Source organism: Corythoichthys intestinalis, chromosome 3 (genome assembly GCF_030265065.1).
Source record: "Corythoichthys intestinalis isolate RoL2023-P3 chromosome 3, ASM3026506v1, whole genome shotgun sequence".
Lineage (NCBI taxonomy): Eukaryota > Metazoa > Chordata > Actinopteri > Syngnathiformes > Syngnathidae > Corythoichthys > Corythoichthys intestinalis.
Window position 1 is genome coordinate 9,276,603 of NC_080397.1, and position 12,810 is coordinate 9,289,412.

The window sequence follows — 12,810 nt, forward strand, 5'->3', positions numbered from 1 at the left end:
GAAAGATAAGACACAAGACGGATATATACATTCAACATACTGTACATAAGTACTGTATTTGTTTATTATTACAATAAATCAACAAGATGGCATTAACATTAATATTCTGTCAAAGCAATCCCTGGATAGAAAGACTTGTAGTTCTTAAAAGATAGATTTTAGTACAAATTATAGAAATTTTATGTTAAAACCCCTCTTAATGTTTTCGTTTTAATAAAATTGGTAAAATTTTCAATCAAAAAAATTAACTAGTAGCTCACCATTGTTGATGTCAAGAATTACACAATGCTCATGGTGCATAAAATCAGTCGCACCCAAGCGCCAGCAGAGGGAGACAAAAAACACAAGTAACAAGTGGACATGACACTGCTGTCATTTTAATCTGTTTGAGCGGGGCATATGCGTTAATTGCGTCAAATATTTTAACGTGATTAATGAAAAAAATTAATTACCGCCCGTTAACGCGATAACTTTGACAGCCCTTAATATAATATAATATAATATAATATAATCAGGGGTGCACATAATTTTTTTGCCCAGGTTCTCAGAGGAGGACCTGGAGATGTGACTTGGTCCTCATTGAGCTTGAGAGCCGACCCACCTGATGCGATAAATTTATGACAAGCTTTACTTAGAGCCAATTAACTTTGATTAATTATATTAACAGTTAATGCTTGATTAACATCAACTGGCACAACAAAATTGCCATTACTTTGAAGTGAAATGTAAAGAAATAAACATAAACGCACCAATTCAAAATAAAGGGCATTATGCGGCTCCCACATAAACACGTTTGTCAGTGCATGTCGCTGTTCATTACCTTTATTCCGCCCTATTCCGCCACATGTCCATAGGGCGAGTGGGGTCCTGTTTGACATCGATAGTTTGCTTAATTGCCACATGCTCTCTGTTTTTTTCGTGCTTTTCAAAGTTTGGATGGCTGAAATTCTTTGACCCTACATAAAATGCGTTGCTCTAATCGGCGACATTGGGATTCTCACGGCACATTTTGTACCGCATTTCCGTGCGAGCATCATTCGCTTCTAGCCATGGTACCTCCTGTAGCCACTTTTCAGCAAAAGTCCTTTTTTTCGGTAGCTCCGGTGACGTCTCTGTCGTCTGTCTCTCTTTTGACGGGGGTGGGGGAACACGGAAGTAATTACTCAGTGTGGCCTGCCTCATCGACATTTTGAGAAGTTATTTTCTCGTGTCCGCCGCAAATAGAGTGGTCAGCCATCGGTACGCAAAAGCGTATGAAAGCCGTTGAGGGCCAGCGCGTTTGTCTACGTCCAGTACGCATGTGCGGACCACTTATGTGCACCCCTGAATATAATATAATATAATATAATATCATGTAATATAATATAATATAATAATACTGTATTAATTAAATAGATAATAACCAAATAACCATTGCTCAGTTCTTCACAGAAAAAAGCCAGGACATAAATAACTCTATTGGGGGGGGGGGGGGGGGGGATTTTTTTTTTTTTTTTTTTTTTTTTTTTTTTTTTTTTACAATTTTTTTTTTTTTTTGTTCAGGGGGCCGGACCAAATGTGGCTGCGGGCCGTATCCGGCCCGCGGGCCGTAGTTTGGGGACCCCTGATTTAAGGGAAAAAAATCACTAATTTCTTTTTGCGCCATGTTAGCGCCTCCTCTGTCAACAGTTAACTTTTCCATTCCAGTAGCGCCTTAATCATCGTGACCCGATAGCAAGGAAGGTGTCAGGTGGTGGCCATGTTATTAACACAAAAAAACTTTTACAACATATATTTTTAATCCCCAAAGGTAAATTCACTATTGTTCCAATGTGTTTTATTATTTTTTTTAAAATTGATTTTAACAACAACAAAAAAGAATAAACCAAAACACGTTTTTCCCTGCCCAATAACAGGATGTTACAGCACCCCACTAACAACAAAAAAAAGAATCAACTAAAACACGTTTTTCCCTGCCCAATAACAGAGGATGTTACAGCACCCCACTGGGCCCCACTATCAAAACCACTGGCCTAGGTCGATGCATCAGTTATTGATCCCGATAATCACGGAAAAGAACAATTTGCTTGAATACCATTAATTATTTTTTTGAGGTAGGTTTAATGAAAAGTGCAGCAAAACGGTGCAAAAACATCTATCTAGTGCAAATAATCATATTCCAATTAAATAATCATTCCATAATCACTCACACATGAAAAAACCCAAATCGACTCCACTGACCACTTACACATAATTTAACATTTTCGGGAAACAAACGCACACACAAAAAGACATTTTTTTTTCTTGGGAGCTCCAGGGGGAGGCAGGCCTGCGGGAGAGCCCCGTGCCTGGGCGAAGCTTTCCTGTCTTCCCCTTACTGCCTTCTAGAAGTCTCCCGATTGTCATGGGTACAATTTAGAAGTCAAAGAGATGACCAAGGCAATTATGGCTAACGATTTTCAAGCTAGACCGTCATTATGATAGAATTATTTTCTCCGTAGTCACGCAGATGAATTATCACGTTGCGTTCATACCATAGGTTTCATACTCGTTAACTTTTCTCTTAGTTGTCTGCATATGTGGGCATTGATCTGCACACCTCACAGGAAACATTTGTTTTTTTGCCTCATCGTAGCCGAGCCAATTCCATCGGTCTCGCCACTGGGGCTGAAACTTTCGCTCCCTTTTCTTTTCATATTGGATTTCACTTTCCCACAACTCCTCCAGTGACTTTATCTTGAGTGATCATTTTTTCCCGCCAGTGCTTGCCTGGGTGCTGGAAGTTTCAGAAACATGTCGTCTTGTAGTATAACGTTAGGTGGGTACTGAGATACTGACAATCAATCAGCAGCAGTAATCAAGTTGCATGCGTTCACGTTGGAGCGAACGAACGAGGGGCATATCTCCAATTGTCATTGGTCAGTCGGTGCCAAATAAAAATAGTGAGAGAGGTTGAAACCAGCGTTTGCAAGTAGCGTTGACGGAAGCGCTCTATGTGAGATGACGCCACGTGATTGAACAGGCCAGCGTGATCATAAGACGTCCGACTGCAAGCTTCTGTGTGGTCATGTGACTGTATTGTTACATCTCTTTTTTTTTTTTTTTTTTTTAAACCTGTCCTGTTCAGCTGTTTGACACAGAGAATGGAAGTCTTAAGTGCCCGGTTGGTCTGAACAGTTTAATGTTTCACATTGAGAGTATGACATACTCCCATTGTGATCATTCAACATACCTCGTTTATTATGTCAAAGCAGCGAACAGGAAAGGGTTATGGGGTAACAGAAGAAAAGAAACACAAGAGAAGAAAGAAAAGAAACACAACAACAAGAAATACATTGAACGTCTACACTAACTACTAATATGTTGGTGCTATCGTCAGCTAGATGTATTTCCGGTTGACACCATGTGGGGGGCCTGTTGACCAGGGAAAGAGGGGGATGGGATTGGGGGAGTCTATGGCCTAAGTGATTGAAAGGGGTAGAGTGTACACGAATAAGCTCTGTGATCTAGAACCCAGTAATCGTGTGAATCCCTTGTGAGTGTAAGCCCGTTGGTGACCGACCCTACGCCGCCCCATCGCCACTGTGAATGTTCTTTTTTTTTTAAATCACTTTTGATTTTGTTGGTTGTTTTGGTGGACCCCCCACCGAGCGCGTCCCATCACATCCAGCCGCATGTGAGCCCCACCAAGCGCGTGACAGCCACGCAGACAAGCGGAGACGCCACAGCCCCCACCCAGCCAGCCCGGGGATGGATGGAGGGAGGGAGGGAGGGAGGGAGGGAGGGCGGGCGGTGGAGGGAGGGTTCAGCGCAGCCCATCCCTCCTCCTGCAGCCCAGCAAAGGTGCCATCGTTCCACCCCCGGGATCCAGGGTGGTACCCCGGGCCACCCGTGCACCCATCAACTGGCCATCAGGGATGGCAAGAGGGGATGTACCAACAAATACCATTGGATTGCTGCTCTCAACTCGTTTGTTGTTAAAAAAAAAAAAAAAAAAAAGACGAGAAGATGACTGTTTGGGGAAAATTGAGCTTTGAGGGCTGTCAGGGACTTAAAAAAGTTAACTTCAATGAAAATAAATGGAAAGTATTTCATATTGATTAAACAAAATGAATTAATAATTCATTTAGATTCAAAATATTCCAACATCAGGTGTCGATGTTATGCCACGGAGCTCGAGTAGGTTTCTACCAAGGAGACATTTCCCTCCTGATGGATGACATCAAAACCCTGAAGCCCACCTTCTTCCCTGTCGTGCCCCGTGTGCTGAACCGCATTTACGACAAGGTGCACTTCGCAGATGCCGCCCCAAGGATCCTCAATTAGTACTGTTTTCTTTAAAGATCTCTTCTTATTCAGATCCTGGGCTCAGTCAAGTCTCCACTGAGGCGAGCTTTGCTTCACTACGCCGTGAGGAGGAAGCAAGCAGAGCTCAGCAGCGGCATCGTACGCAACAACAGTCTTTGGGATAAACTGGTGTTCAATAGGATTCAGGTCAGTGGAATTCACACCAATCGACCTCTTTTACACCGATTGTATGCCATGATCAATTTAACCTTTTATAAAGCACTTAGACAACTCATTGGCTTCCATTAAAGTCCATTTCAAACTAACGGCAGCCGAGTGTCAAGGGTTCAGCGGCAATCCATTCATTGCGTATGTGGGAGGGGACTTCTTGGTGGAAGTGAGCCGCGGCGGTCATTTTGAACGGAGCGGAAAGTCTTGAGTGAATTAGGCATACTTATATCTGTGCTATCAGGCTCTTTCGGCAGATGGATATACGCAAATCACGGCCGACGAAACCTTGATAAATACGCTTTTTTAAAATTTGGCAAGCTTTGGGTCACTTGAAAAATGATTCTCATACCTATCCTTGCTAAGCTAAATGGTACCTTGATGTGCATTTGTGTGGAAATGTAGTTCAGGAACAACAACAAAAATAGACATACTCACCTTCAAATCAAAACTAGTAATACTCTTTACACGGCTATAATACTGCCCTCCTACTCCTTGAAATAGGAAAAGTCGCTGTTTCCTTGTGCAACAATGAAAAATTAACCTATTGGTGCTTGGGACTATAGTAAATATGCTTGCTGCTTTTCACTTTCTGTCATCGTCTCCGTCTGGCGGCGTGGCTCCTACGTTTTGCGCTTGCCATGGACTGCTCTTCACACTGGGCTGACGCGAGTGTGAGAGGGCCTTAAGGGTCCCAGACGTCAAATCCATGTTGACTGCAAGTGATCGATTCCAGCCCTCCCAGTCAAAATTGATTGCATGTCTAGCGCAGTCAATGCCACTGAAACATTCACAGCATGTCAATGGCAAGCAGGGGGTTAAATACTATGACATAAAAAAATGGAAGGGAAAAAAACAACAACTTTAAAGTGTTATTTGGTGCAATGACCAGAGTATATTTAGGGTTTTATTCAGTTCAATTTAGTTAATTTTTTTTAAATTTACATTTTATCAATGCATAATTGTAATTATTTCCTAAGACATAAATAATCATAATTGAGACCTGGCGTGTGTGTGTGTTGACATCACATTTAAGGTCATGTAGGCCGGGCTTTTTGTGGATTTGTTTTTTTTTTTTTACTTACCAAAAGTAGTCACTTGCCCTATATACCCTACCCACCGACGTCACAAAACCACGTGCTCGCTGTGTGGTTCCGCCCACTTGTCCGTCATTTTGTCTCTGTATTAGCATTGTTTTCAATTGATCGAGGAATTTAAAATGCATTTCATGGAAGACCCGGAGCTTTCTGATGCCGTAAACTCATTGGATGTGTTGCATAAAAGGCGTTATGTGGAAAAGCTTCGTTTTATACAGTCGCCAGATCCATATTTGATGCCCAAATCGATGTTTTTCGACCCACTGTCTTCGCCCTGTCTGCCTGACATCTGCTACGCTGATATTTACAATTATCTTGTCCACACAAAATCAGCCTATTCCCACGAAAATTTGAAAAACTTCAAGAGCTTGGAGGCTTATAAATACTTCGTTCCTGGTTGGGTGAAACAGGTCCTCGTTCGGCAGGAATCTATCTTGTGCTTGGAAAGGTGAGTTACGAAATTTTCAATTCAAAATCTTTTGTTATTGCTAACATCCACTGTCAAGTCTAATGTATTTCATGTCGTTTGTCAATGGAGTTAAGGCTTTTAATGTTTATATGGTTTAGCGATAGCACTCTCACTACATACATACGTGTATGTTGTCGGCGATTAGCCTAGCAATGATCTTAATTGTGGTTATTTGTCAGCCCCGTAGACGAGGCCAGTTTCTTTCACTTGGTACCAGCTAAATATTATTCAAAAAATAACGATGGTGGAAGAAAGGGAAGTCACAAACATCTTGAATTTGAAACTATGTCGTACTACGTCGTATGTTGTCGGCGATTAGCCTCGCAATGATCTTAATTGTGGTTATTTGTCAGCTCCGTAGACGAGGCCAGTTTCTTTCACTTGGTACCAGCTAAATATTATTCAAAAAATAACGATGGTGGAAGAAAGGGAAGTCACAAACATCTTGAATTTGAAACTATGTCGTACTACATCGTATGTTGTCGGCGATTAGCCTCGCAATGATCTTAATTGTGGTTATTTGTCAGCCCAAAACCCTCTAAGTATATCTTAAATGCATCTTACCGGATATAAAATGACTACTACATAGTCTGTGGTGATTTTTTTGGTGCCCAGTTTTCACGTCGAATTGCAGCCGTCCATTTCGCTCTCCTCTTTGGATCCCTCGGAATACGGTAAAACTTCAAGTCTCTCCTTCCATCTTCTCTGTTAGTGCAACCAACAGCCACACACGCCTTCACCATTTTGATTATTAATGTTAAGGAGCAGAAAAACACGCCGTAAATAGGAGAAATGTACGTAGCCGTAACAGGTTAACACTATGTTTTGACGGACAAGTGGGCGGTACCATTCAGGAGAGCGGAGTTGTGACGTCACGTGGGTAGGGTCTATAAAGGGACAAATGACACCTATATTGATTGATTTATTGTTTATAGACATTGTTAATCATAAATTTCTTATATGTTATATCAGAGTTTCTTCAGGTATCATAAATTGTAAGTAGAATATTCCGATAATGACTTTTTAACCCATAACTGATATCCCATTATTTTCCAACTCAAAAAATCCGATACCGATATCAAACCGATAGCAATAATTGCGGACGAGGAATAAACATACTATGGATAATTGTATTGTGGTGCCCCACTGGATACTTTAATAATGATAAATATAACAACTTCAAGGTTTTCCTAAAGCATTCAGTGAAAAATAAGAGAAGAACTCAAACTACAGTTCTGGAAAAAGTGCCTATTTTGCACAACTCTATTTTTTGTTGGAATCAAAATAGTGCAAACATCAGTTTTTTGATCAAGTAAGGTGCAAGTGCAAAGTGCCAATCAAATAAACTGTATGCATATCAAATATGGCTCACGCAGTGCTTCAGGCACAAAATATAAAATGGCACACAGCTTCAGTACAGTGAAAGAGATATGTAATTTATAATTTATTATTTTTCAATCATTTATTGTTCATTTAATTTTTGTCCATGTATGCAAATGGCCTGCTCACATAACAAATCCCAAGCATCTTAGTTTGGAGACACCTAACGGTCAATAAGCATAACTACTGTGCTAAGCTGTGACCATCCCTTGTACAAAGGGAGAAGAAGGCTTTTACATTCATTTTGAAGGCAACGTGCATATTGGTCCAAAACCGATAATGAAAAACTAATGTCGATATTATTAGATATCATTGAAAATGCGTTTATCAGCCAACATTATCGGGTAGCCGATCGTATCCGTAATGTTCTTACATATCCAGTAATGATGTTATCTTATGTTCTCTTATCACGGCTATCCGATCATCTCAGAAAACTAAAAAAATATATATATATATGTAAAAATGTTTTTAACAGTCAAGTTAACATAATTTTTAATGCCTGAAATATTTAGTTGAATGCTTTTTAAGGCCCGAATTTTGACAAAATCCATTTAATGACTTTTAATGCTTTTTGATGAGCTTAAAATCTCAATTTTCTCGGGAAGAAAATTTTTGAACAGGTCATTTTTAAAAAATATATTTTTCTCAAACAGCAAAACCCTAACTAGAGGTGAGAGCACGCGAGAGCATAATTAATGACGCCATAATTTTAACGAGATATCATCGCGTACTTACCTGTTTTCGATCCAAAAACTCCATGTAGCACGTATCACCAAGTGTCAAGACACACCTGTGAATGGCCACAGCTGGATTTATGGGGGATTTTATGGGCGAAACATGGTAATATAACATGGGTCGTGATGCAGAAATCGTAGACATCAAGTAGTGGTCGAGATTTTTATTTTCATTTTTTACCCTTTTAACTCATCACTCCCAACCATTTTCACCGGAGCAACCCCCTTCGCTCCCGGCCAATTTACTGGATTTTGACTGATTTTGGACGGCCCACAGAAAATTCTGTTCGATTGCTTTATAAACATGGAACCAAGGCCGGCCCAGCCTATACGCAGAATATGCAGCTGCTTAGGGCCACCACTAGGGGGCCCCCAATCTGGCAAGTGCATTTTATACGTTGTTAATAGAGCATCGTGAATAGTGTGGCGTGCATTGCCGTTTATCTATGCAAAAATCCATTTTCTTGTCATTACAATCTGGCAACCTGGGGAGTGACGTTGAACTTGCTTTGCGATGATTGGTGCTCAAACTTGATTGGAAAATAGATGCACGAATATGTCGAAGAGAATTTTTCCTTTGGAGCAGAGAAACGAAAGAAGAAAATCAGAGAAGAAAAGAAACAACAGTATCAAGGTAATATAGCATGTTGTTGAAGTTGCTGTTGTGCAAGACACTCAGACTTAAATGTTGTTGTCAGCTGAGCTTATAAATATGTCGTACTGGTAATTGCCATTAGCCGCAGTGCTCCCGCCGCCTACGCGCCACCTAATATGGACTGCTGTCACCGTACAACATTCGGATACTCAGCAAGGGACGTCATGCTGTCGCTGTTTTTACTGCGGCACAGAGGTTGCGGTAGACTTTTTCGTTGTCTGTCATTTTGACTGACAGGGTCATAAAAATCCGGTCATAATCTATTTTTACCCGTCACTTAAATTTTTAAAATGATGATAATGACATTGTGGTGACCCTTTGTTTGGCATAATTCACCTTCCGTACTTGTGTGTCCATTTGGCCGAGCGCGTTACCGGCTACGACACGGTCACGTGACAGAGACACTTAAGAGCCGCACGCGTTCCGGCTTGAATAGAGAGTTCACAGAGAGCAGCAGAGCTACAGCGGCTGGACACAGCAATTCGAGCTAACAAGACTCTTAACATTGCATACCGCTTCAACATATTCAATAGTATTTCGTTTTCATTCATTTTAAATTAATATTCTGTCCGAACAAACTTAACAGAGAATCCACACCATGCCATCACACATCAAGCAGATGAATATGTAACTTTTTCTCCGCACTGACAAAAACAGCTGACTGTGGACCCAGTAGCTAGGCTACATATGGAACAATGAAATTAACACTTCACCTGCTGTGGCCTGAACGCAGTCTCACACTTTCCTCCTGGTGCGCATGGACTTGAATTGCGTGCCCGCTTGTGCAGTCCCTCTTTTTTCACCTCTTTCATCAACACCTTCGTCGTTTTGGGGCTTTTTGAAGAAACTTCGGACACTCAGTTGCATTGAGATTTTTCAGAGTAAGGCCAACGACGTCATGCATCAAGAGAGACAATAGCTAATTAATATGCTCACTCGCCACCCTGTGGTCTGGGGTGTGAATTGCAACCTGTCAAAATGACAGATGGACTTCAGTTTTTTCCGTCACCGTTCTAAAAAATCGGTCAACGACGGAAAATATTCGGTTAACGCGACCCCTGCTGCGGCATGACAGCATCGTAAACAATGGAGGCGGACGATCACGACGTGGCATTCCTGCTCTTTTCTTTTCCACACATTTTTCTTGAACCTTCAAACTACGTGACGTCTCAATAATATGCTTCAATTCAGTGCCCATTTGGGGTCCTCCCATCGCGGATGAAGTGGAGATGAGCGTTTTTTACAGAGCTCGTCTCCCGAGTTGTCTCCGGTCAGCCAGCTGCGGGGCTGGCCCCTCCCAACTCAATGCCGACCAAAAAGGAGTACTGTATATAAAACTGCGTAGAGGAAAATAGGGAATGGGACGTACTACGTCATTGTTTGGATACGCCTCCATGCTGATAATATACTTCACTTCCGGTCCGGCAGACTCAACGCGGATTGTAACCAGACTTACTGTTTACTTTGCCTTGGGATAGTTTTTATGCAGGAATCATGTTAAAAAAGCAAAGTCGTCGTGGCATTTACAGGGAAACGCTGTCAGTAAAGGCTCAAAACCGGTACTTTAAAAAAAATAACTTTTATTAACGACGTAGACCCATACATGCTGCCAAAGAAGGCATGGACCAACAATTTGGACGACTTGCCCTCGTTGACAGCAAACGACATCATCGCATACCTTGTCTGCGGTATGAGTGCCTACACATTGGTTCAGTTGAAAAATTGCAAATCCCTTCAGGCTCATGTCCAGTTCACTAATGGATGGGTTTAGGACCTACAGATTTTCAAAGCAACAGACGACAACACGCTTGTCTGCTCACAGGTAGGCTACGTGCTGTGCGGTTCTCACAGTGTCTGTCTTGCCTTGTTTACATTTCTGTACCACAGTGCACGAAATGTTGTTAACATATCGCCATCGTTTAACTCATTGTTCCCTGGTGCACGAAAGTAAAACCTAAAGCACAACACGCTGTAATAGTAACAAGTCTGTATTTATTGTGCATGTTACTGTAATTTGTGTTTAAATAGTGGAATTAAAATTAGCTTATTAATGAGGCTCATATTAATGAGAAATGTAGCCCTGACCCCCCTTCAATAATCTGTTCAGTCTTATTAATGGTTTTATTAATGTCTTATCCCCAGCAAAAAGTGTACATGCATGTTATGCTGTTATATCATCCCTACCAATGTTAAAACCAAACCTACACTCTAGTTGATAATGTAAAAAGCAATGGATTAACAACTGTTGATCCAGCATTTATCATCTTATAGCTCACTTGACTGTATCCATGTTTAAACGACAGCTAAATGACTAAATGCATGTTTACTCGAGTGCTTTTATTTACTTTCACATTGATTTCAAAACAATGAGCTAAAGACTGGATTGTGTTATTTTTTTCTCTCTGCCCTAACAGGTTTTGCACTCTCAGCGCCTCGACGAGACTCCTTTAAGGCCATGGGTCATCACTGACTTAAAATTGTCAATTCAAATATTGTGTTGTTGAAATATCTAAAATAGAAATGCAAGAACTGTAATGTACATATTTATTCACCTTTATTGACCTAAGGCCACCGAATGTTTTCTTTTTTTAAACCGCTTTGAAAAAGACACGTTTTATCGTAATCTTGTATTTATATAGTATATTGCTTTTTATAATTTATTATATTGTATATTATGATATTTGCTGCCCCCTGTCAGAGTGTGGGCCATTTTGCACTAATGTAAGAATTTTAAACTGTCAGTTCAAATATTGTCTTGGGGAACTTGCAATACTTAAAATGGAAATGCAAGAACTTTAAAGTACATAGTGATTCTGTCTGGCAATTTACCCAAGGCCAGTGAATTGTTTTTTTTTTTTTTAAACTGCTTTGACAAAGACACTTTTATTGCATTGTATTTATACAGTTTATTATTTATAAAGTATTATAATATTATATAATATTTGCTGCCCCCGTCAGAGGGTGGGTCTTGTTTGCACTAATTTAAAGATTTTAAACTATCAGTTCAAATATTGTATTGGAGAAGTTGCATTACTTGAAATAAATCTATTGCAATTTACCAGTCCCAGTTATTGTGTACAACACTGTCCAAACATTGTCAATGCATATTCCAAATAGAATAACATAATATTAAATCACCTGACTTTGTAATCATTACACCTGTTTATTATGAAGAGCTGAAGTAAACAACAAGTTATTAGTTTGTCTAGAACTTGTTAAAGTCATGTTTTGGTATTCACATTTTATTGACTTTTCACAACAACACTTGGGCTCATGTTTGTAAGAGCACAGCAAACAAAGTTTCAGCGTGCACTCTTCGCCTTTCCAACCTCTCATAAGGCTCCGATGTGGTGCGCTTGACCTCAGAACAACCCAAGAAGAGAGATGGTGACCAATCGGGATGTGTTGTATTTCATATGCAAGGAACACAACAAATGTAGGTGAGCATTGCTACCGAGGCAGATTGACACAGCGGTAAACAAAAAAAAAAACGTGTATTGAAACCAAAACAGCGGATAAATCGTTCAATTTACCAGAGTAGAAATGACGGGAACACACTGTCATTCCAGCAGAAATATGATCAAACGAAATGCTTTTCCGACAAACCGCCGCGACCCAAGCCATCCGTCGTGCCTTCGTGATCTCTGATATTTGGTCCCATTCATTGGTCCTCCATGCAGGAAAACGTGAAAAGTCAGTCCAGTTTTCCTTGCCCTTTTTTGTCGTGGGTGTGAGACGCTGTTGCACCCGGTAACACAACAATACACACCCATATTTTCTTTCGAATACACCGAAGGAATTCGTTTAGCACTACCACACGTTACAATCCGCGTTGAGTCTGCCGGACCGGAAGTAAAGTATATTATCAGCATGGAGGCGTATCCAAACAATGACGTAGTACGTCCCATTCCCTATTAAACCCAGAAAAAGTGACCTGCGTGGTACCCCCAGTCAAAGAAGCGCGCGATCAGTTTTTTTCCC

General features: G+C 40.7%; 1 protein-coding gene across 1 annotated transcript in view; it reads left to right on the forward strand.

Moving 5' to 3' along the window:
* Positions 1-12,810, forward strand: part of acsl2 (acyl-CoA synthetase long chain family member 2) — a 64,168-nt gene that overhangs the window by 31,477 nt on the left and 19,881 nt on the right. Inside the window, exons 12-13 of the mRNA XM_057832911.1 lie at positions 4,132-4,266; positions 4,339-4,473. Coding sequence (XP_057688894.1) covers positions 4,132-4,266; positions 4,339-4,473 — 270 coding nt within the window. The remainder of the gene's footprint in view (positions 1-4,131; positions 4,267-4,338; positions 4,474-12,810) is intronic.